At 38.8% G+C, this 21,714-nt stretch overlaps 2 protein-coding genes across 4 annotated transcripts; both read right to left on the bottom strand.

Moving 5' to 3' along the window:
* Window positions 1–1,809: 1,809 nt before the first annotated feature.
* On the bottom strand, window positions 1,810–8,855 carry nfil3-5 (nuclear factor, interleukin 3 regulated, member 5). Of its 3 annotated transcripts, XM_077199637.1 has the most exons (3): window positions 8,458–8,565; window positions 6,411–6,484; window positions 1,810–4,978 (listed from the first exon to the last, which is right to left on the bottom strand). In XM_077199637.1, exon 3 carries the CDS (start codon window positions 4,538–4,540, stop codon window positions 2,759–2,761), a length of 1,782 nt encoding a protein of 593 aa, XP_077055752.1. In that variant the 5' UTR covers window positions 4,541–4,978; window positions 6,411–6,484; window positions 8,458–8,565; the 3' UTR covers window positions 1,810–2,758. The 3 variants fall into 3 exon arrangements, with proteins under 3 accessions (XP_077055752.1, XP_077055750.1, XP_077055751.1); XM_077199635.1 differs by lacking the exon at window positions 6,411–6,484 and having other exon boundaries at window positions 8,287–8,855; XM_077199636.1 differs by lacking the exon at window positions 6,411–6,484 and having other exon boundaries at window positions 8,458–8,571.
* A 4,408-nt stretch (window positions 8,856–13,263) lies between these two features.
* nfil3-3 (nuclear factor, interleukin 3 regulated, member 3) lies at window positions 13,264–16,837 on the bottom strand. The gene is made up of 3 exons (XM_077199914.1): window positions 16,640–16,837; window positions 15,098–16,008; window positions 13,264–13,416 (listed from the first exon to the last, which is right to left on the bottom strand). The coding sequence occupies exons 1-3, from the start codon at window positions 16,746–16,748 to the stop codon at window positions 13,264–13,266; spliced, it is 1,173 nt and encodes a 390-aa protein (XP_077056029.1). The 5' UTR covers window positions 16,749–16,837.
* Between the last annotated feature and the right edge of the window lie 4,877 nt (window positions 16,838–21,714).

Below are 21,714 nucleotides of genomic sequence, written 5' to 3' on the forward strand. Positions count from 1 at the left end.
TCGTAGCAACCGGTGGTGCGGCACAGTTCGGTGCTTGTTTATTCATTTGAAATCATCAACTACACAGGTTTCATTTTTAAATAAAATTAGACACCTTTTAAAGAATGTATTGTCGTCAACAGATTATGTCTGTTTTGAGTTATGGCTCTGTAGTTGTAGTTGAATAATGGCAGAAGCGGTCACATACTTTCAGATGAAGGTTGTACGGCAGGTTGTGTAAGCGCCATGCATGCATATTACTTAATGCCAGACAGGGTAAGTGATATAACAAACTGGCAGTCTACCAGGAGCAATAAATTAATGAATAAATGACAGGTAATCGTTAACAGTTTTTGTGTATCAGAAAAGATCTAGTGGAGAAATGGTGAGAAAGACGAGATGTAATTTCGTGAGGCGGAGGGTAGAAAGGACTGGATTATGACCTGCACTTCAAGCTATTCTTTTTATAATGTCAATTGATATCAGAACAGTTACATAACTTGTTTTTCTGCTCTAGTCTATTTGTTTCTTTGAATTAGTGCCTGTACTTGGTAGTATATTTTCATGACCAGTGAACAGTGTGACCAGCTACATCGTGTTCCTTTCCAATGTTGGTAATTCAATCCATTGATGCAGAAAACATGAAAGCATTTTTATGTGTACTTCTATTCGGTTGCAGATCCCTATGTGCGTGTGTGTTTGTCATATGTGTGTGCGTCTTTGGGCTGTGACATAAGTGCTGTGACTTAGCCAGTGTTACATCACATTGGATGACTCTTGCGCCCTGCAGGAGTACAAAGTGTCCCTATGCATTTGCAAAGCTCTCGTTTCAATTAGTTTATAATGCTAGAAGGGGAGAGGAAAAGTCAAGTTGGAAGTATAAAGTCTATCTGTTATTCTTTTGGTCTGGTTTTAAATCTTGTGAAAGTGCATGTGTTATGATTGTTTATGGAAACACTTTATTATGGGGAATTAAGGCTTGCCGAGTAGTATAAACAACATTAGGCAACTTAAATTCAACATACAACATGTTTTATTTTTCTTTCCACTCCTTTAGTGTCATTCCGAGCACCGTGACAAGTATGCCCAGCTCTTTTAACAAACATCTTTTTTTTCTTTTCTTAAAACTTCAGTAAATACCACACAATACACCAGGATACAGAGGTGAAATAGATGAACAGGACATTAAAATACATACTGTCTCACATTGAGGTGAACAGACAACAGACACAAGAAATATCAACCCAAAAAGAATAATAGCATTGGAATATAAAATAAAAATACAATATTAATAATTATTATTATAGAATGCCAAAATAAACTTGATACAAACTTAAAATACTCAAAAGAGAATTTGTCTGTACACTTTTTACATAATGGCCAGTGCCAGGCACCTGTTTGGGAACAATAAACACAGATTGTATAAAATCTGATGAAAAAAATTCAGTGCAGAAGCAGCTTTCAGCTGTGGTAAATTCTACAAAGACAACTAGTAGGACTGAATTTGTGTTTAGGTAACACTTAGTTGTGTGCTGCAGCATTTTACGGTGTGTTAACTTTTTTTATGGAACATTTAATGGGTATGATGATGCAATGGGCTACACGCACCAAAGGAGAAACTCGTCAGTTCTGAGTAACCTCAACCGTTTCTTCTCATGAGGTAGCATGTGAGGCGTCTCTGAAGCCTTACCACAGAGGACACGACCATCTTGAGATGGCTATGATATATTTTACACTTTGTACACTCCGCATATTAACTTGGAAGAGACCACCTTGACATCTCTGAAAGGGCTTTTACTCGAATTGGCTAAATATCAGGTAGATTGCAAATTCTTTTCTTCTTTTTTTAAAAAGGACTGGTCACAGTGACCTTTGGAGAGGGTAAATCCATCAGGCTCCTTTACACTGATACAGTATAGCAATGTACTGGACAAAAGGTGATTTTCACTGGTTAGCGTTGACCTATGAATGACCACAACACTATGAAGAGAACATTCTGGCATCTCTCAAATGATACAGTGACATAAATACGATGACTTAGAAAATATAATGGAAGCATCAGACATAAACATTAGGATTAGACTATACAGGAATTCAAACAGTAAGTAGAAGACAGTGTTTGTATTCTTTCTCCCACTTTTCTACTCTTAAAGATTGACATGTTGCCATTTTTTATAAAATGTACTGAAATATGATATGTTTAGTCATGTCACAGTATTATAATATTCCAAGTGCTTCAATAATGCTAAAGTCCAAAGGCTGAGGAGGAGAGAGACAGGCATGAATCTGTTGAGGTTTTTTCTTCTGAAATCAGTGGGGAGAAAAGGACTTGAGTCTTTAACTCCATGAAGTGTGGCGAAAACTACTTGGGTTCAGGAACTACCCATCAATTTAGCTAAGCTACAAAACATGGCAGAGATATGTAAATATTCAAAAGTGGAGTCAAAGGTTGCTATACAGAGCTTTGTAGATTTGTTTTGAAAGAGGAAATAGATCATTAGAAAGAGCCTTAATTTCCTCTTTGTAACTTTTTAAAGTTACAGTTAAGTGCTTAAGAGTGAAAATGTTCGAGAACAGAGCTGCATTAAAAGTCACAGAATTGCTCTTGATAAGAAAACAGACCAAGAACACAAGTTACTTTCTTGTTGTTGTTCTGCATAAGCAATAGACTTTCATGCAAAGAACTGGTAACATTTTCTTTTTTCTTTCTATAGGATGGTAAAGATGACATTTTAACAAGTCCTGTCTTAACTCATTTAAAGGATGGGATGTGCCAGTTTCAGTCACGTTTCTTGTTTCTGCTACCTCGTCCTCCTGAACTCCTCTTCCCACTTTCCTTCCATCCCTCTTCCTTTTCTCTGGAAGGAAACTGTGTGTAAAGTTCATCTGCTATGTCACTCTCCCCTTCCTTGCTTCCAGAGCTGCTGCCTTGCTGCTGGTTAACCTGCGCTAGCGCCAGGTAGGGGTGCTGTGGCAGAGCGGAATCAGGTGACGTTGTGGCCAGGACTTCTTGGGAGCCACCATTGGACAGTGCTCTATACTTAAGTCTTAGCTTGTGTGGCAGAGCAGTGCCTTTCATTTCACCTTGGTTGTCTCCGTACAGGTAAGAATCACTGATGACCATGGTGGGTGAGGATGCTGACTGGTGGATGGCGTGAAATCCACCAGTATCGGAGGAAGAGGATGAGGGAGATTCATCGTCAGTGGAGGCTTCTTTATCTGAGCTGCGTGGGTCTCCGTCACTAGAGGAGGTGTCCTTGCCTGAGGAGGAGTGCTCTTGGTAGAAGCCATCTGCTCTTGGGCAACCTTCATACGTTAGCTCTGGTGGCTCCTCGTTCAGAGTGCCGAGGTAGGGATTGGACCGCTGGCATACAAGGGCTTTTCCGGCCTCACTGAGCAAATCTGGGGCAAAAGAATTTGGGGTGCTGTCTTGAACCTGACTTCTGCATTGTCCTTGAACACTCAGGTCTTGTTGCTGTATGACAAACTGCCTGCTCTCCCCGGCATCTGCCTTGCCAATAGTGAATTCATAATTTGGAGAATTCAAAGACCTCCTGGCCAGCTGCTGCGCCACCTCCGAAAGAGTCTCTAAACCATCAGGTCTTATTTGTAGACTGCACCCTGTTTGAGTAAAATGGGTGATTTGCCCATTCTGTTGTGTTTGGGATGCCACCTGCTGCTCCATGTCCTCAACCATTTGGCTCTCAACAGGGTAGGAGTTGCTTCCGGAACGAAAGAGGATGACACTTCTTTGGGGTGTGGCAGATGGAGGGGCTGGGTTGTTGACGCCTTCTTGCTTCTCCATTTCTTGAGGTTGGTGAGACTCCAGTCGTCCGAGACTTTGATGGCCATTGAACATGCCATTAAGAACACTTGCCTCAAGCCTGTTAATGTCCATTCCAGAGCTCTCGTGTTTGATGTCAAAGTTGATAGGTTCAGGACTGTCCCGTGAAGATCCATCAGACATGTCGGAGAGTGATCCACGGGGGGAGTACTTGTGTAACGTTGAGTGGCGTTCACTCCTGGTCGGCTGCTCAGCCTCTGAGGAATCAGAGTTCATCATGACCTGAGAAGCACTAGAGTATCCACTGCTTGAGTAATAGGGATTTCCGGAAGTTGCTCCTGTACCATTAGCTCCATTAGTCTCTGCCTCACTACCATGGCTGATCTGCTGGGTCTTTTCCATGTAAGAGGCAGAGCTTATGAGTCCAAATCTCAATTTCAATTGCAGGAGCTCTGTCTTCAGCCGTACGTTTTCATCATTCAGTGCCATTACCCTGTTCTCCAGCACCATATCATTGAGCCGGCGTTTCTCCCTTGACCTCTTTGCAGCCTCGTTATTCTTGCGTCGCTTTTCCCAGTATGATGCATCTTTTTTCTCATCAGAGATGAACTCCCGCTTCCGTCGACAGCTGGAGTTGGGTTTTGGTTTTATTAGTCGACCTTGACGAGGAGGGCTCGCGATTCGAGGTGATGGTAAACTCTCACTGTAGTTTGAGAACGTTTCTAATGTTTCCAAGCTGGCACTGTTATTTTGGGTAGGGAGATTTAGGCTTTCCATTGTGGTCCTATTGAGGCCAGTTTGTATAACTGGCACTCAGTGGACATTGAAATTTAATTTTTTAATACTGAAGATTATTTGTTTCTGAATCTTCAAAAACAAACTTAATTGCCGGTATGTCTTCAAACCTTTTAAGTGTCCAGATTGGTCAAAAAGATAAGAAAAAGATGGAAGGCAACAAAAACAACCGTCATTGGAAGAGTGTGTTCCAAGTTTGTTTGCTTTTTGTCCCAAAAAAGAGATGGTCTTCTTTTTTTGTTTAGCTTGCTTTCAGTTCTCTCAGATTTTAGACAATGTAAATTTGTTGACTTGGCAAAGCTCCTTGTTCTTGATGGCTGATGTGGTTGTATAGGCTGGGATTTCTGTTGGAGAATAAACTTGATCGTTCGTCTGATCCGTCTCAGCTCAATGTTTTATCATAGTCTCTGTTGAACAGATCTGTAAAGACAATGAAACAGGAGGTGTTGAAATGTGTCCACAAGAATGAACAAAAACAACTACATCATAGAGTAAAAGGTAACAAGAATTAAAAGAGTAGGATTAGTTATTATGAATGGTATGTTATTTTAAATGTTCTACTTTATTGCACTGGTGGCATTACCTCTCTTTTTTCTTTTTTACTTTGTTGTAGTTGTGTGAATGTAATTTAACTTTAGAAGTAATTTCAATCCCTTCTATTACAAAATGTGATTGACTTTCATATGAGGGTTTTATGAAGACCTTTTCCTTTCAATGCTGCAGCTTTGATGATAAATACCATGGACAAATGTCAAATGATGCATTAAGAAAATGTATTCTCATGTAATAATTCGGAAACAACCCAGTGTCCCATTTCCAATCTTGGCAACAACTAAAAATGTTCTGTTTTTCCTCTGTTCTATGAGCTCTAGAGAAATGTAGGTCAGTAGAGTAGTTTAGCACAGCGAGTAGGAGATCAGGCCGTGCTGCAGTAGGACACTTATTGTGTAAGATACTGCACTGTCACATAATCAGAGACACCTGACTGACTGCCAGGACTGCAGGGAACTAAAGGTGTGGAATATCCAGAATAACCCTCATTCTCTTAGCATCATTTATTAGTGATCCAAACATCATTTATCGACAATATAACCAAGAACATTTTGTTTATTAAAAATGAGTACATGTACACAACTATCTTTTTAAATGACTTATTATTGTGCTATTTTTTTATAAAACGGTTTCATTCGGTAGTAGAGAATAATGTCTTTTTGTTACCGTGCTAAAACTATTAGGACTTTGTCCTTGATTTGTTAGCTCATCCTATTTTGCAGCTCATTGTGAGAATCGGAGTTCATGTTACATAACCACACACAGCTATTGCACCATCACTAAAACACAACCTTAAAACCCGGCATTCTCATAGTTCAACGGCAAAAAGAGGAAGAGGAACAAAACAGTACAACACAAACAGCCCATTGTTCTAAAAAGCAAACATAGAAATTTGCCTATGCCTGTTTTGTTTAAGTCTGATTGAAATTTCCCTTATCTTCAACCACACGAGAGAATATTACTTTGTATTTCTAAATTTGTGGGTAACTTTGTCCATTGTGGTTAGGCTCACAGCATTGTGGTGACTAAGATTCCAGAAAACATGGAAGCACAAAGTATGGTCCATGCATTATCATTTTTCAGTAGGAACGTAAACTACAGCACGGGAAGGGTGGTGGACGTTGCGTGTGTGTGTCCCACTGACCTAGAAACCGGCTGGTCCGTAAACGGTGCGTGCGCGCACTGGGTCCAACGCTATGCTGTAAAATAGGTCAGTGGGGCGGCAACGGTGTGTGCGTCCGCGGCTGTGTGTCTGTGAGAGAGTGCGTCAGAGCAAGTGGGGAGGAATTATAGTGCCTACCAAAAATAGTGTGCTTGGGTGAGGGAGGAGTTAAGGATTCCAAATGGGGGATGAGAGAGAGGAATTTACCAGCACTGCGGAGGTACAGAAAAAAAAAGCAAATACGTCATCATCAGAATATTAGATTAAAGCGGGCCATGATTCATGCCAGCGATGCACTAATACGCATCAAATGCACTAGCAATTTCCTGAAATGCATTGAGAAAGGGAGGAAGATTTCAAAATGAGGTTTTCTGCTCTTACACCACAAAGCTTGTCCAATACAGTCCAGCTTTTGTAATATCACCAATCAGCCGTGAATCAGAGCATGCAGTATAGTGCAGTTCAGACTGCAGGTTGTGGCTGGATGCCAGATTGTTATCACACTTGAGGATCATTTTAGGAGATGGTGAGCTCAGACACCTAAGTTACTATAAATGTAGTATCTGTAAACCTTTATTTTATGGTAGATAAGTGGCTTAGGATAGTAATGGTGCTCAAAGAAAAAGAGGGGAGACATAACCATCCTAACGATATTTTGACCACATACAAATTTTGTTATTGGTTGCCTTAGCTTGTTTAGTTTTCTTCTTCCAAGAATTAAGAGTCTACATTTGAGGAAAAAGAGCTTGAGGTCCCATTAAAATGTTATGCACCGTCCCACATGGATAGTGTTTACAGCTGGAAGCCTCTCTGCATGTGTTCACTCAGTCACATGCAAGTATAACGGTTACGCCTCTAGTCTTCCTTCCAACCTAAAAGCCAAGTAGGCCAGTGTGACTGTAAGTGTTTTGGCTAGACTCTTAATTACACGGGTTAATGCTAAAATCACAATAGCTGTCTATGAAAATTAAGTTCACAGCAAGTTGTCAGACTAGAGACTAGGCTAGCAAACCTTCCGATTAGTTTATGTAGTGGAGTAAACTCACCACCTGTATGCACATCTCTTGAATGCTCTTATTTGGTTTTCGGACTGATGCTGCGTATTGTAAGAAGTTTGGGAGCAATGTGAGGCAGTTTCAGATTCCTGGCATTGCTGAATGGGGAGTGGTGGAATTGTTAAGGGACATAGTCTACTTAGTTTAGGAGTAACGTTAGGTCATAAGCCAAGCATGCATTTTTATCCCCACACTGTAGACAAATAAATTATTAAACATTTGAATGGTTTGCACATTAGTATGCTTACACAAGTAAATAGCCCTGCCTCTCTCTTTCCCAAACCAAAAGTTTTACGTCGCCTCACATTGCACAATAACCCACATGATACGTACTCGCATGACGAGAATTTTATTCACTATGGTGACGCGATTTTTTAATATCTCGCGCATCTGAAGAGGGTCTTTCTCTGCTCGCTACAGTGAACATCGTGCCACCCAACAACCATTCGCGTGGCACCGCTTTACGGTGTTTTAGTTTAACAACCATATGCTTTGTAAGAAACGCTAACTTGCAACTGAAATATACGGGAATTGTGGTGCCGCCGCAATGCAATGCACAGACATTAACTGACCCACAGCCACTCATGCTTTTGGATTTCGTAATGATCCCCACCTCCCCCACGCCACGACCGTCTCGCCTTGACATTGAATGTAAAAATGTATCAGCTATGCAGTGCACAGTGCGAGATAATATGTTGCTACATTACAATCTAAAATAGGAAAACATAAACAATAAAGAAAGAACCACTGAAAACCAATAAAATTCGCAGTCGGCGAAGCATTTGAGAGCCATTCAGACCCGGAGTCGGTTTCCATGTGAACAATAACATGCCCTGACCACGTTGCAAGGTAAGAGCCTAGCCTACAACTGTTTAGCCTGCTACAAGCTCTGTAAAACATAATACACCCAGCCAATATTACGAAATATTATATAATAAACGGAGTGCAGTTGAACTCACCTATGTGAAATGGCGCATTCGTTTAATTAAACGAAAGAATCATCTTGTATTCTTCAATAAATCGCACGTCCGCGCTTCTATATGCAGTTTCTCGTCCCGATTCTGGTCTTTCTTCCTTTTACAACTTCAGGCTGGGCTGAAAATGTCCCGTGTGGGTCGTGATCCGCTCACCGGCTTTGTGTCGATTAATGTGACTCCCTGAATGTGCTGCTATTCGCCGTCTGTCTCTCCCTCCCTCTTCGTCCTTGTGTTATGTCGGAGGCTTTGCTCCAATTTTCCTCTCTTACACACACGTACACACGCTCTCTCCTCTTGTCGTCCTCGAATGTGTGTTAGTAGGTCAGCGGTTGCGTAACACGGAGCTTTGGGTGCCTAGTCACGTTCTTGTTCATCATGACGATACACAAGCCTCCTCTCCTGCCGAAATGACCGAAGAAACCGGGGACGGAGTTGGTAAAAAAAAAGCTCTTCTCAGGTTCCTTGTAACGACATTCACCTCATACACCGACAGCATACAGCAGCAGTGTGCAGTTGCTCCAACACGCCTCTGTGTATTCAACAGCTCCTCTGAAAGAAGGAGGTTACGAGACTGCCAATGTTGCGTAAATATTCACAATTGCATAAAATACACTTTGGCTCAAATAAAAGTCTAATGTGACTACAAACTTAATGCTAACCAAAGGAATAGTAGGTAGGCTATCTATCTATCTATCTATCTATCTATCTATCTATCTATCTATCTATCTATCTATCTATCTATCTATCTACCTATCTACCTATCTATATATCTATCTATCTATCTCAAACATTTAAATTTGTATTGGTATAACTGTCTGTTATAAAAGTTACATAGTTCATGATTTTACATGTAGGCAAATTTAGCCATTACTAGCTTGTGCTCAAGGTCATGACCCTACAAATAAATTCTATATTTTTTGTTTTTTCAATAATCTGTGGTTAACTGGATAAAATCATGTATTGACTATTAAAGATTGTTTCCTACTGGCCTTACAAATTATAAGACTGCTACAGACAAAACTTCAAGTCTTTTTTAGTAAAATGAAATGTTCTCATGCTATATCAGAGATTATTATTATTATTAATCTGATAATGAAATATTAGCAAATTCAAATGATAATCTAGAGGATGCATATTATTATTGTAAATATAGTATATTATATCTGTATATGTTACTATTTTCACTGGGTTGCAAATTAGCAGTTAAGAATGTAATTGCAGTGTAACTTTATTTTGATGGTTCAGGCACTTTAGACATTCTACTAACTATAAGTAACTTTGCACCTACATGTCAACTAACTTTGTACACTGTAGTAGACTGCTAGGTAAGGGTTCAGGTTAGAATACGTTGACATGTAGTTGCAAAGTAGAGTATCTGTTGGGGAGCATCAAAATACAGTTAACAGATATTAAGCAGACAGTGTAGTACTAATACTCTAATGAGAGTTAGTTGACATGTAGTTGCAAATTATGTCTGAAGTGGACTATCGAAATAAATTGTAACCTTATATTTAAGTAAATAGTTAAATACACCTCATATAGCATATCAGATTATATACACCAAATTAGTAAAGGGCCTAAAATAAACACATTTTTATCCTGCTAACGAAATTTATTTTCATTTGGTTTTAGTTCTGTATTTGATTTTAGTTGCCCAGAAATGCAATTTATTGCTGGCAAGGACAGCTTGTTTAAGAAGGTATAGTATTCCTCTTTCATAACATGATACAGCACACAGATAAGTCTCAGAACAGGAAGGCAAGTTCAAGTTACATTCTTAACATTCTGTTCTTGTATGCATTTACCGACATTTGGTTGTGTGCGACGTGTCTGTGTAATTTTTGTTCCAAGTCACATATTACACGACATGAATGAGTAGGTTTGTTCCTGTTTTGCTTAAGTTCCTTGACCTGAACAATGATGCAGGCAACAGTAGCACAGTTCTCAGAAGATGCTAATTATACATAAACAAATGTTTAACGTCTGAGGGGGTATTCCAACCGTTTCCTCAGTTTGAATCCTTGGATACCTGCTTAAAGGGATCGTACACCCAAAAATGAAAATTTTATCATTTATTCACCCTCAAGTTGTTCCAAACCTGTATGAATTTTTGTCTTCTGCTGAATACAAAAAAAAGAAATGCTATTTTGCATTTCGAAGAATGTCGGTAAGTAACCAAACAGTTAATGGACCCCATTGACTTCCGTATGGAGAGAAAAAAATCTATAAAAGTCAATGGGGTCCGTCCATCTACTGTTTGGTTACCGACATTCTTCAAAATATCTTCTTTTGTGTTCAAAGGAAAGGAAGAAGTTCATACAGGTGTGGAACAACTTGCGGGTGAGTAAACAGAATTACAATTTTTGGGTGAACTATCCCTTTACTTTAAGCAATCGCCACATCAGGGTAAATGCACTTGACTCAGGTCCTTTTGAGGGAAAGTTTGTTCAATTTACATTCAAATTCAAGTATGGTAATACAATTATTTCCTCACAAATTTGTATGTGAACCTTAAGAATGTATTGATACGAATCAACTCAACTATATGTGTATTTTTACCAGTAGCACCAATATGTTAAAGCCGGGCAGCTGCAACAATCTTTATAACATGTGACCTCTTGCTCTGTCTTTCACCACGCTAGAACACCCTAGTGAAGTGCTAAGATCAAGAGGGTCGTGGCAGGAGACATGCCAGTTTTAGGCCCATGCAGTTTTAGGCCCTTCATCTGTTGCGGTGCTGACGGACACTACGCAGATTGGGGGGTTTGGCCTTGAACTTGCCTTTCCCTCCCCCTCTGCATTCTCCCCCATTCACTCACAGCTGCGTCTGCTACAGTTCCCTAGGCAACCGTTATGCTGCCTGCCTAGCAACTGGTCACCCCTACCCCACCCCCCCTTCCTCCTTGCAGAGAGAGAGGGGTTGATGAGGGGTGCTGGGAGAGACAAAGAACCCAATGTGTATTTATCTAACGTGGATCATGGAACAGGAAGTAGCGTAGGCATCCTCTGTGGAGCTGTATCGTCTGCTTGCCGGACTACTAGTAGATCTGAGATCCAAGGGGAGCAGATGTTAGTAGTTATAAGTCGGGGCAATATTATGAAATCCTGCCTCATTCATAAAAGCAGAACGCCTAATAAAATTACTCAGTGTTTTCAAATCAGGACCATCTTTATGTTGTAGATGTGCATGTTGTTTATTGGTATGCTAAAGTACATTTTAAAAACACACATTTTATTGTGTCATAGATAAATATGTAAATAAAGCTTGGTAGTGCCGCCCACATGGTAACATTTAAAACATGAGACATGTTAAGTGTTTTAACCCTTTGCTGGTCTTCGCACGGCGGTCAAATTACTGATTTTTTTTATTATTTCAATTAAGTGAATTTACTATATTTTAGATCAATTATATTTATTTATTTATTTTATGGCACTAAATAATATTCATGCTAGTATAATCCATTTATTCACTTTTTGAGCATAGACCTGAAAATTAAATTTCCACCTTAAACTGTCGTAAATCTTGAATGCACAGACTGATTCCCTTTTCAAAGACGAAGAACTTAAAAAAGTTACATCATTTTACATTTATTGTAATGAAAAATGCACAAAAGAGATATATATTTTCAAAAACATATTTTACTCTAAAACAATACATCTAAACAAGTTGTGTTCCCTATTTGAGCTTGATATCTCAAAAAATGAGCTTTCAGTAAGATTTTGTTTGGCCGCAGCACCAAAAGTTTCGACTATATGAAATTCATCTCCCATTCATTTCCAATATTCTAACTTTTGACCATGAGGAGCACAAGTGTGACTATTTTTTAAGGACCATTTTACCTTTATGAATCATGTCCATGATTTTTTTTATGTGTGTGTTGACATAGCAAGTGCCAAAACCTTTACCAAGTTTCGTACCATTCCGATGAAGTAGAAAAAGAGGTTAAATGTTGTTGTTAATAATAATTTATATATAATAACAATTATTAGCTATTACATTAACATTAACTAGCCTCGTGCTCAAGGTCATGATGACCCTACAAGGTGTTTATTAGAACAAAAAATTAATACTGATATTTCTACAAATTTTTAGCTAATTAAAATGATAATCTGGAGGATATGTATTAGTAGTGTAAATATAGGCCTGGTTTCTAGATTAAGCCAGGATTAGACCTTAGTTAAATTAGGATGTTTAAGTAAGCTTTTATAAATGTGCCTTAGAAAAATATATTTCTGTTGTCTTGAGACAAAATAATGGCACTGATATATTTTAGATTATGTCACTGCAAGTTGCTTAAACATGCATTTTAGTCTGGGACTAGAATTAAGCCTTGTCTGTGAAACTGGGCAATAGTATATTATAGCAGTACTACACCAGGGTGCATATTAGCAGTTCATGTAAATTAAAATTCACACTTTTCAAATTGACTCTTTTATGACTTACCCCCTATTAACAAAGCTGCTTCACACATTCAGTTAATAAGTTTATTCATACTGATAAACCAAACACAGATCAGCCCAAACATCTGCCCGAAAGCCATACGGAATACAGAGCACAATTTGCATGTTTAACATTGAGCAAAAAATGCATTCGTGAATCAATAACTTTGTCTCCCGCTGCTTAAAATGGCAACAGAAGTGCTGATGTTGACATTGAACATGTAGCTGCGATAAACTGTCTCGCAGCCAGTGGAACTGTGGGAATCCTGAAGGAAATAAATTGTTTCTTTCTACTCACTCTCACTTGGTATAAGAACACGGTGAAAGTGATTTTACCAAGTACAACATGTTCCTGGATCAACACTGCAATCAAACAATCCGATTTGAGGGACAGATTTACAGTTTATGTCAAGTTTAGGCTGCTTCTACATCAGTGTTATTCACCTATCATTCCCCTCTGATTCTGATTTTCATTCCCCCAATGTTTCTTTCAGCTTTGTATGTTGAAGTCACACCTTACTATAGGGAATCAATGACTTTCACTCTCACATCTTTAAATAGCCGTTGAGATGCTGACGCTGCTTTGACATTGAAGCTGTTGCTGTAATCAGCCACTTTAGTCTTCAGAACAGTGGGAGACAAAAAGACTGTCGCCCTGTAAAGATCCGTCAACTGAGTATATGAGGTTCATGTGAGGTAAATTAATAAATAAAAAGTATAATTTACTATATGAATATGTACAGTTCTGCTCTGCATGATGCTTGTTTTAAAAACAAATCTTATTCAAATTTTAAATAAGCTTCACAAATATAGTTTTTGACCCCTTTTTCAGATTTCGATACAGTTTTGATCCAGGTTCACCGCACTCATACTCATGCTCTCTATATATAAAGGTTGTTGCAGTCATCAATGATGGAAGAGGCAACTCAAAATATTATGAACCCAGACCGCATTTGATCAAAAATACAGTAAAAGTACTGTAAAATACTATTAGAATTTTAAATAATTGTTTTCTAAAAGGTATTTTATTACTGGGATGGTAAAGCTGAATTTTCAGCTTCATATCTCCGGTCTTCAGTGTCACATGACCCTTCAGAAATCATTCTAATATGATGATTTGGTGCTCAAGAAAGAACATTTCTTTTGATTATAAATATTGAAAATGGTTGTGCTGCTTAATTGTGGAAAAGGTGATGATCCCCCCCCCCCCCCCCCCCCCCCCCTCAGGATTCTTTTATGAATGGAAAGTGCATTGGAACCGCATTTATTAACAGCAATGGCTTTACTTTTTGACACTTTAATGTCACTGTTTAAATGCAATCCTTTCTGAATAAAAGTAATTTCTTTCTTTCTTTCTTTTTTTTAAGTCGGTAACACTGGTAAAGGCTACAATTTAAAATTGTATTATTACACTGTAAAAAGGAAACCTTCAAATAAAATGTAACAAAAAAAAAAATCAAACAAACACTTTTGAATGGTGTTAACAGTATAATTTGTGTGTTTTTAAAAATAGCTTCTGGACAATATTTAATAATACAAATGCAGTGGTCATGATTGCAAACTTCTGAGCAAAACTATATGTGCTTTAAAAGTACAGTTCATTCTCTGTTGAGTCTTATAGATTATTAACATGGAGGTAAATATAGACCTTGGGTTGTAAAGAATGTGAGTTTGTAGAAATTTTTTTTTTTTACTTCCCTTCTTTCTGAGTAATTTTTTTTTACACTTTATTTATGAAACAAGATCACTTTTGACGTATAAAATGAATGTAAAAAAAAGGAGAACTTTGAATCCCAAGTTAATTTCAACCAACAAAAGTCCATAAACAGATATTTAATGAAAACATAACAGGTGCTGAATAGGAAAGGTACAGAAAAGGTTTCGATTTTATTCAATGTTGAATGTTAAACAAATCCGGCACAACAGTATACAGGAGAAAACAGGAGAGCTTTTTGCTTTCACAATATTTCTCATTTAATCCAGCACGTTATGAACATTACCAGTGGTGCAGACTGGCATATGAAAATTTCACAAGAATGAAAAATGGCTCTGATTGCCAGCTGTTCCAGCGAACATCCAGCTGGCTTCTTATTTGTCTGTAACAATCAGAAAAAGGAGCTTCTTTCTTTGGATTGGCCAGAAGTCAGATGTCACAGATTCGATCTCAGTTCACTGCTGCTTTTGAGAGAACAGTTTTTCGAGGCCGGCCACCTCTTCATTCAAAGCGCTTAGCTGGAATCTAACAGCGCTGTGACTTTCTGTAGATCTGTCAATGGAAGAGTTATTCTGATGTGCTGTTGAACAAGCTGATGGCACTGTGTGTGTGTGTGTGTGTGTGTCTGTGTCCAGAAACCCTGAGACTGTACAACTGAGGAGAGATTTTCACCTCAGCACCTTCAATTCTACATGGCGTCTTGAAACGCAGTTTATGAGGAAGACCTTTCATGTTGTTCTCTCGCCATCCTGACACTAATGTATTGGTATCCACTTCTGCGATACGGCCTGGCTGTTCGTCACCTCGATAGTGTCCAATGCTATGTTCACCTACAGCATCATCTGAGAGCTCTGGGCTCCCAATGCTTGATCCTCCAGGGATGAAGAACCCATAGTTTTGCTGTGGGATCGACACGAGGTGTCTATGGGCAGGTTGTGGGTTAGTGTTGGGGCAGTAGCAGGGTATTGCTGGAAATGTTTGGTTATATGAACCATATGAGCAGATCTGTGCTGGTGAATCTGTGTGATCTTTGATCAAACCGAATCTGAACTTAAGTGCCAGTAGCTCAGCTTTCAGGCGTGCATTGTCCTCAAGAAGAGCCAGAACTTGGTTCTCTACCACCATGTCGCTGATGCGGCGTTTCTCACGCGAACGCTTGGAAGCTTCGTTGTTCTTTTTGCGCTTGTCCCAATAACCTTCGTCTTTTTTCACAGCAGGGATAGACTCACGTTTGCGACGCAGTGTGATGCTGCCGACGGTCTCTGCTCTTTCTTGGCGTCTCAGACCTCTGGGATGGATAAGAGAAGAGCGGGCTATCATGCTGCTGGACACCGTTTCTTCTGTGAAGGATACAGCACCCTCCTGACTGACTGGATCATTTACTTCTTTCGGGTACATCAGTCTCTGTTCTGCCTGCGTGACACTTTGGTCCCCCATGTTGTGAGTCTGGGGCTTAATGAATGTGTGAAATCTCAAGACACTCACAGGTCTTGTAATGTTGGCATTCAAGAAACTCTTTTTGTTGCTGTCCTGAAGACCTTTAGCTCCCCCTAGTGATTGAGAGCAGAAATATAATTGAGGTGTTTATATAGGTTCACATATTACATAACTGTAGCAATATAGCATATTTAAAATAAAGGTATATTGTTTGTAATATGGATATTTTAACATAACCTGGTCATTCATAATTCCTATTAATAATTCATTATTAAATTTTAATTAACAAAACCTTTTGAAGGTCGTGGCTTGAATTTCACTTTCAAATAGCCTAAATAAAAAAAGGAAACTTTTAAAAAAGGAACTACAGAGGGTTATAAGAAAAATTATATTTGACATGAAAAGTGACATGAGTGACATGAAAATCTTGATAGCATGACAATGTTTAACAAAGTTAATATTTACTTTGAAGAATATATTTGACAACCCTTGAAACGAATTAGAACACAATGATGTTGCATTGGCTATTTAGAGCTAAGGTAAGATTTAAAATTGCTAGTCATTTTAATTCAAAATTGTAAGCTATTACAGAATGTGGATTTTCTTAAAAACTCGCTGACTAAAGATTCGAATGTTTTACGCGGCTTTTTACAACGTTTCCACCGTAATAGCCTGTATTAAGTTATGGACCGTCGTTTACGGTCAATCACGAGCTGTCAAAATTACTTTATTATGTCTGCTTACCTTCCAGTAAAACGCTTTGGTTTTCTTTCAAATGGAAGAAGTCAGGACTCAGGAGAAAAGCGATGTCCTCCTCGTAGCGAGCGCAGGAGTGTGTAGGCCTACTCATCATAGGTACTCATCTGTAAACTGCTGCTCAAATCTCTCTGTTTCTCTGAAGGGTTTAGCTCGGGTCGCGGCTCGCGAGGTCAGCTGGTCTGAACTCTACGTCAGACAGAACAACGCAACAGGCGCACGCGATGGATTACACACAAACAAGCTGAGTGTAAAATATCTCCTTTTGAAAAGATCTTATCACATCTCATGTTAAAGGCAGCAATATACAAATGCTCAAATGGTTATTATTTTGATGTGTACTATTTGTAACATACACTAGGCTATTCTTTATTTATTTATGTCATATTGACATACTTGGTTATCTCTAGATGTAATTAGACTACTTTCGTCAAGTTCACATAACTTAAAAGGGTGGTTCAGGATTTTGGACATCGGACCTCATTTCCAAGTTAGCCTGGGTGTTATTTATCGGTGGAGACAGTTCTCAAAAAATGTCATCCAGTCCTTCCAATTGCATAGTTCGCCGGTGCTAGGCTAGCGCGAGTCAACGGTATCTGCTAGCCTGCCATTAAAAGCAGTTTTACCCACTGCACAGTACAACCAAAGCAAATAAATTATAACGCCGGACTATCTATGTAAATGTCTGTTGAGAGAAAAATGTTAGAAATCAAACTACCCTTTCATCGCATTGCAATAGTTATGCTTTGTTCACTGTATTTATTACCACAGTCTACAGCAGCGGCGGAGTGATATTAAGTTACTTAGGTAACCGAGAGAGCGGTTTACATGACTATCACCCAAGTGTATTTACCTGCCGCTGACACTCATCACTACAGAAGCAGAGTATATCACCATGTTGCCAATTCCTTCGTTTACAATCGAATGTTTCAATATTGTTGTTCAAGGCTACTACTAGCTAGCTAGACGTCCCGACTGTAGTGTGCTTCTGTTCTGTGTTTTCTTTTTGGCGCAGTTCTACTAACCGGAGCAAAGTAAAATTCCGCGCTGCTGAGAAACTAGTTCCTGTAAATGTAATGCGATCATTGAGATGCAAGAGTAGTTTAATTTCTAACATTATTCTCTCAACAGACATTTACATCGATAATCAGGCGTTATAATTTATTTGCTTTTGGTGTACTGTGGAGTGGGTAAAACTGTTTTTAATGGCAGGCTAGCAGATACCATTGACTCGCGCTAGCAACTGTCTCCACTGATAAATAACACCCAGGCTTACTTGGAAATGAGGTCTGATGTCCAAAATCCTGAACCACCCCTTTAATCTGTTCAGTTACGCATGAAGTTTATTAGGCTACTTAATAATTTTAAGGCAATCTTTAATAATTTAAAGAAAGTTGAAATTCCTTGTGTGTGTGGTAATAAGAGCTGTTGATTAAACTTAACTTGTGCTGAACCTGGAACATTCCTTTAACCAAAACCCTAACCTGCGTTCCTTAACTAAACTGCTTTAAAAGATTTCACCTGTAGTGATATCAATCAGAAACATCACCTTTTTATGTCAGAATCTGGTTTTAACCAAATGAATGTCATGCTGAATGGAGAAAGTGTCTTTGAGCTTAAGAGGAGTGATTTAGTTGATGTGTAATCCTGTAGAGCTCCTTACCAACCATGCTGTGCTTTCTGCATCAATTCAATACAGTGCTGTTATTTGCCATTTAAGCATTCAATTCAGCATTCAATTTGATAAATGATGTGACAAAATGTAACAGGACTGGTCTGTCTCTCTGTCCACCAAGGGGCCTTTGGCCTGCAGAAGGTTGAATTGGCAATATATTATAAAGGACAGATATACAAATAGTCTTGCATAGGAGCTGTCTTGAAAAAGAGCTGTTGTCCTCAGACAGCCAGAGATAAACAACATAAAGACCCTTTGTAAAGCATCTCTTCATTGAGTTACCACTGTAACAAAGCGTGCAAAGAAATCTAATTTCTAATTTCCATACTTAGCCATTAGTCTCTTTCTTACCTTAAATAACCCTCACCCTTAATAGAGTGTGCATGGGCAACCAATTTGATTAACCACATTATTGCATTAATGATTTACAAATCCAGAGAGTTTTTAGTTTATTTTAAAGGAGGGTTTTTTTTGTAAGCAATTATTCTGACTGATATTAGTCTTTCATTAGGCTTAGTAGTAATTTCAGTTCAACAGAACATCAATAATTAAAGTCACATTCAAATCAGAATAGGCATAAACTCCAAAATATGCACAGAACTGCAAAAGAGAAATGATGCATAAAATAGCGCTATTTTTTGTCCATTTACTCTTAAATGGGACGTGCTTTTTTACATTTTCATCTTTCGTTAGTGTGTAATGTTGCTGATGAGAATGAAAAAGATGAGTTAAAGAAGTTAAAATGGAGTTATTCTCTATATCAACGCGCACTGTTTCTGACTCCCCGAAACGACATGAATGTAGTCTTGAGTTTTCTGCCGTGACCATAAACGTCACAATATTCTTAATTTAAAAAATTCCTGCCCAAGGCAAATGCAGTGGCCTACTTGAGTTGCTTTAGTAGTGCTTATGGCAAGGGGGGTTACTTTTCCGAAACTTGCTTGAAGCGGTTGACCAATCACAACACACTGGTCCAGACGACCAATCAGAGTACACTGTGCTTTTCAGAAGGAGGGGCTTCATAGAGACAGGAACTAAATAGAGATGCATTTCCCATACAACAGCGTAACTCACTGCTTAACATATAACTACCATAGTATGATGCATCATTGAAGAAACTCAACCAGCTAGTCACGACTGTTTCCCCAAACCGCATTGTCACAAATTTGTCATTCAATCACTTTGATTAATGATGTCATGCAGGTGGTGCATAATAGCTTCTTGTAATTAATCCGTTTGAGATCGAATTAATGCCAGATTCTTTGCTATAAATTATGCACATGGCATCTGAGGATTAAATCTTTAAATCAAAGATATTTCGAGGCGTACACCAAAGGATTTTCACAGTCCCAGACTAAAGACCGGCAGTCTTTAGGAATCTTACTGGAGTCTCGGCGCGCTCCCGTCGTCTCGATCGTTAAATGTGAGGTGATAATCTGCAGTCGGCGACCCGATTTATGCCAGTCTTTCTCTTGTCTTTCATATCAAACATGTTTGATATTATATCAAGTCTTTAGTCTGAGACTAAAAACTGTGAACCCAAGTCTTTAGATGTGAGCTGATAATCTTATAAAGTCTTTTCTAAATCTTTTCTAAGTCTTTAGGTGTACAGAAAGCATTAGTCATCGTCTGCACTACATCTCCCATCATCCTCTCCGGCTCACACCTGCACTCACTCCACCATTACCCGCACCTGCCAGCAATCATCATCGTCATCACTCACCGTGTTCAGTGTTATCACCTTGTCCTCATTGTTCATCTGTGTATTTAAGTTCCTCTCTGTTTTGTGTTATTGTTTGTGTTAAGTGCACACAGTTTGTGCGTTGCACGCTGTCTCGCATGTTGGCTGCATCTTGAATTACCTATTAAACAAACTTGTTACCTTTCCATAATCATCGTCTTCATTGGATCTAATTTGTGACAGATATAGATTGTAATGAATGTCAGCTTGCTTATTTTGCTCAAGATAAGGATTTATTAAGTCCACATGTCATACAAACAAGAAACTTAGCTTCTCACCACACAACTTTGCGATACTGTTTGCAAATGTTTGTTGGTTTTGGGAAACACCAACTCGTTGAACTATGCTGTTAATGATAGGCCATGGTTGTCTAACATTGCTTTTGGAAAAGGCACCCAGAGTGTTACTGACTGGGAAGAGAGACACCAAAAACAAAATCAAGATGCTGCAAAAGGGCATAATGTGGCATAATGTGAATACTTATCAAGACCAGTTAACCAATATTATATTTTAAGAGTTGTTTTCTTGCAGAATAATGACAAACACATGACCTGCTGTGGTCTGTGACGTCTCTGTTAGATTAAGTACATTAAGGCAGTTGCTTGAGTCTGAGTCACCGACCCTCCACACACGAACACACACCCACACACAAACCCAAACACACAGAGCTCTTGGACTGATATCACAGGGTGAGTTGAGGACAGAGAGATGGCAACGCTTACTCATCACCCTCTCTCTCTGCGTAGTTTTCAGTTTATGGTGCATATTGTGCATATCTGCAAGCAAACTTATTTTTTTTTTTTGGATTTAAATGATTTATCCGTGCAACTCATTATTTAAAAAAAAAAATCATGAGCCCTTGAAATCTTTAATCAGAAAAATTTCCCCTTCTCTTGCAGCGACATCTCATCTCTTCTCTGATGATGTGTTTACTGGAGTGAGGGCGGGGCAACGTGTCACTCACATGAGATCGACCAATAGCAAACAACAACCATCCAGTCAATTCCTAATGGTCAAAATCAAGTCCCGCCCTACACTTTATCTTGTTCGAGAAGCCGTTGAACTCGAATATACGTCACAATAGGGAAGAAAACACCGTCGCAACTTCTGTTTCATGCTGACTTGAAGTGCTGTTGTGTTGCATTATGTGAGCTGTTGTTCTTCCAAAGGCTGTAGAGTAACCTTATACTGTACCTCCTCCCTTCTTCCTCCGTGTCTTTCACTATGGGTCGCTGATCCCTGTTTAACAACATCATTTTGTTCACAATGATCTTATTAGGCACAGCAATGTGTCCCAGAGCTGAGGACAAGATTTTTTATTATTTTCTACTATTACAAAGTGGTATCAGTGGTTAACACACAACTCCACTGGAACAACATGAGAACATACAGTAGACATATTTCTAATTGAGAATGCTCCCGAGATGTCTCGAAGATGTATGTTGTATCAGATTCAGCTAACTTGAATGAATTTCAGTTTGTCCTCAAAGTATGATTTATTAAAGACTATTTTCATTGACAAACAAGCATTTCATTTTTTAACAAGAGTTAAAAAAATCCCTACAATCTTTCATTTTCTACCCATCTATGTGTTTTAATTAGCTCTGCTAAATTGACATAATCGATATTAACTCTTTGTAACAAATG

The sequence above is a fragment of the Siphateles boraxobius genome, unplaced genomic scaffold (assembly GCF_051911475.1).
Source record: "Siphateles boraxobius isolate OS27281-9 unplaced genomic scaffold, OSU_SipBor_1 41, whole genome shotgun sequence".
Taxonomy (NCBI): Eukaryota; Metazoa; Chordata; class Actinopteri; order Cypriniformes; family Leuciscidae; genus Siphateles; species Siphateles boraxobius.

Excerpts from the sequence above, each read along its gene's own strand:
- nfil3-5 (XM_077199635.1), bottom strand. The coding sequence starts at position 4,540 with ATGGAAAGCCTAAATCTCCCTACCCAAAATAACAGTGCCAGCTTGGAA.
- nfil3-3 (XM_077199914.1), bottom strand. The coding sequence starts at position 16,748 with ATGATGAGTAGGCCTACACACTCCTGCGCTCGCTACGAGGAGGACATC. Across the intron at positions 16,009-16,639 it reads CCAAAGCGTTTTACTGGAAG|GGGGAGCTAAAGGTCTTCAG; the intron begins GTAAGCAGACAT and ends CTCAATCACTAG. Across the intron at positions 13,417-15,097 it reads CTCAGTTGTACAGTCTCAGG|TTGACGGATCTTTACAGGGC; the intron begins GTTTCTGGACAC and ends TCATATACTCAG.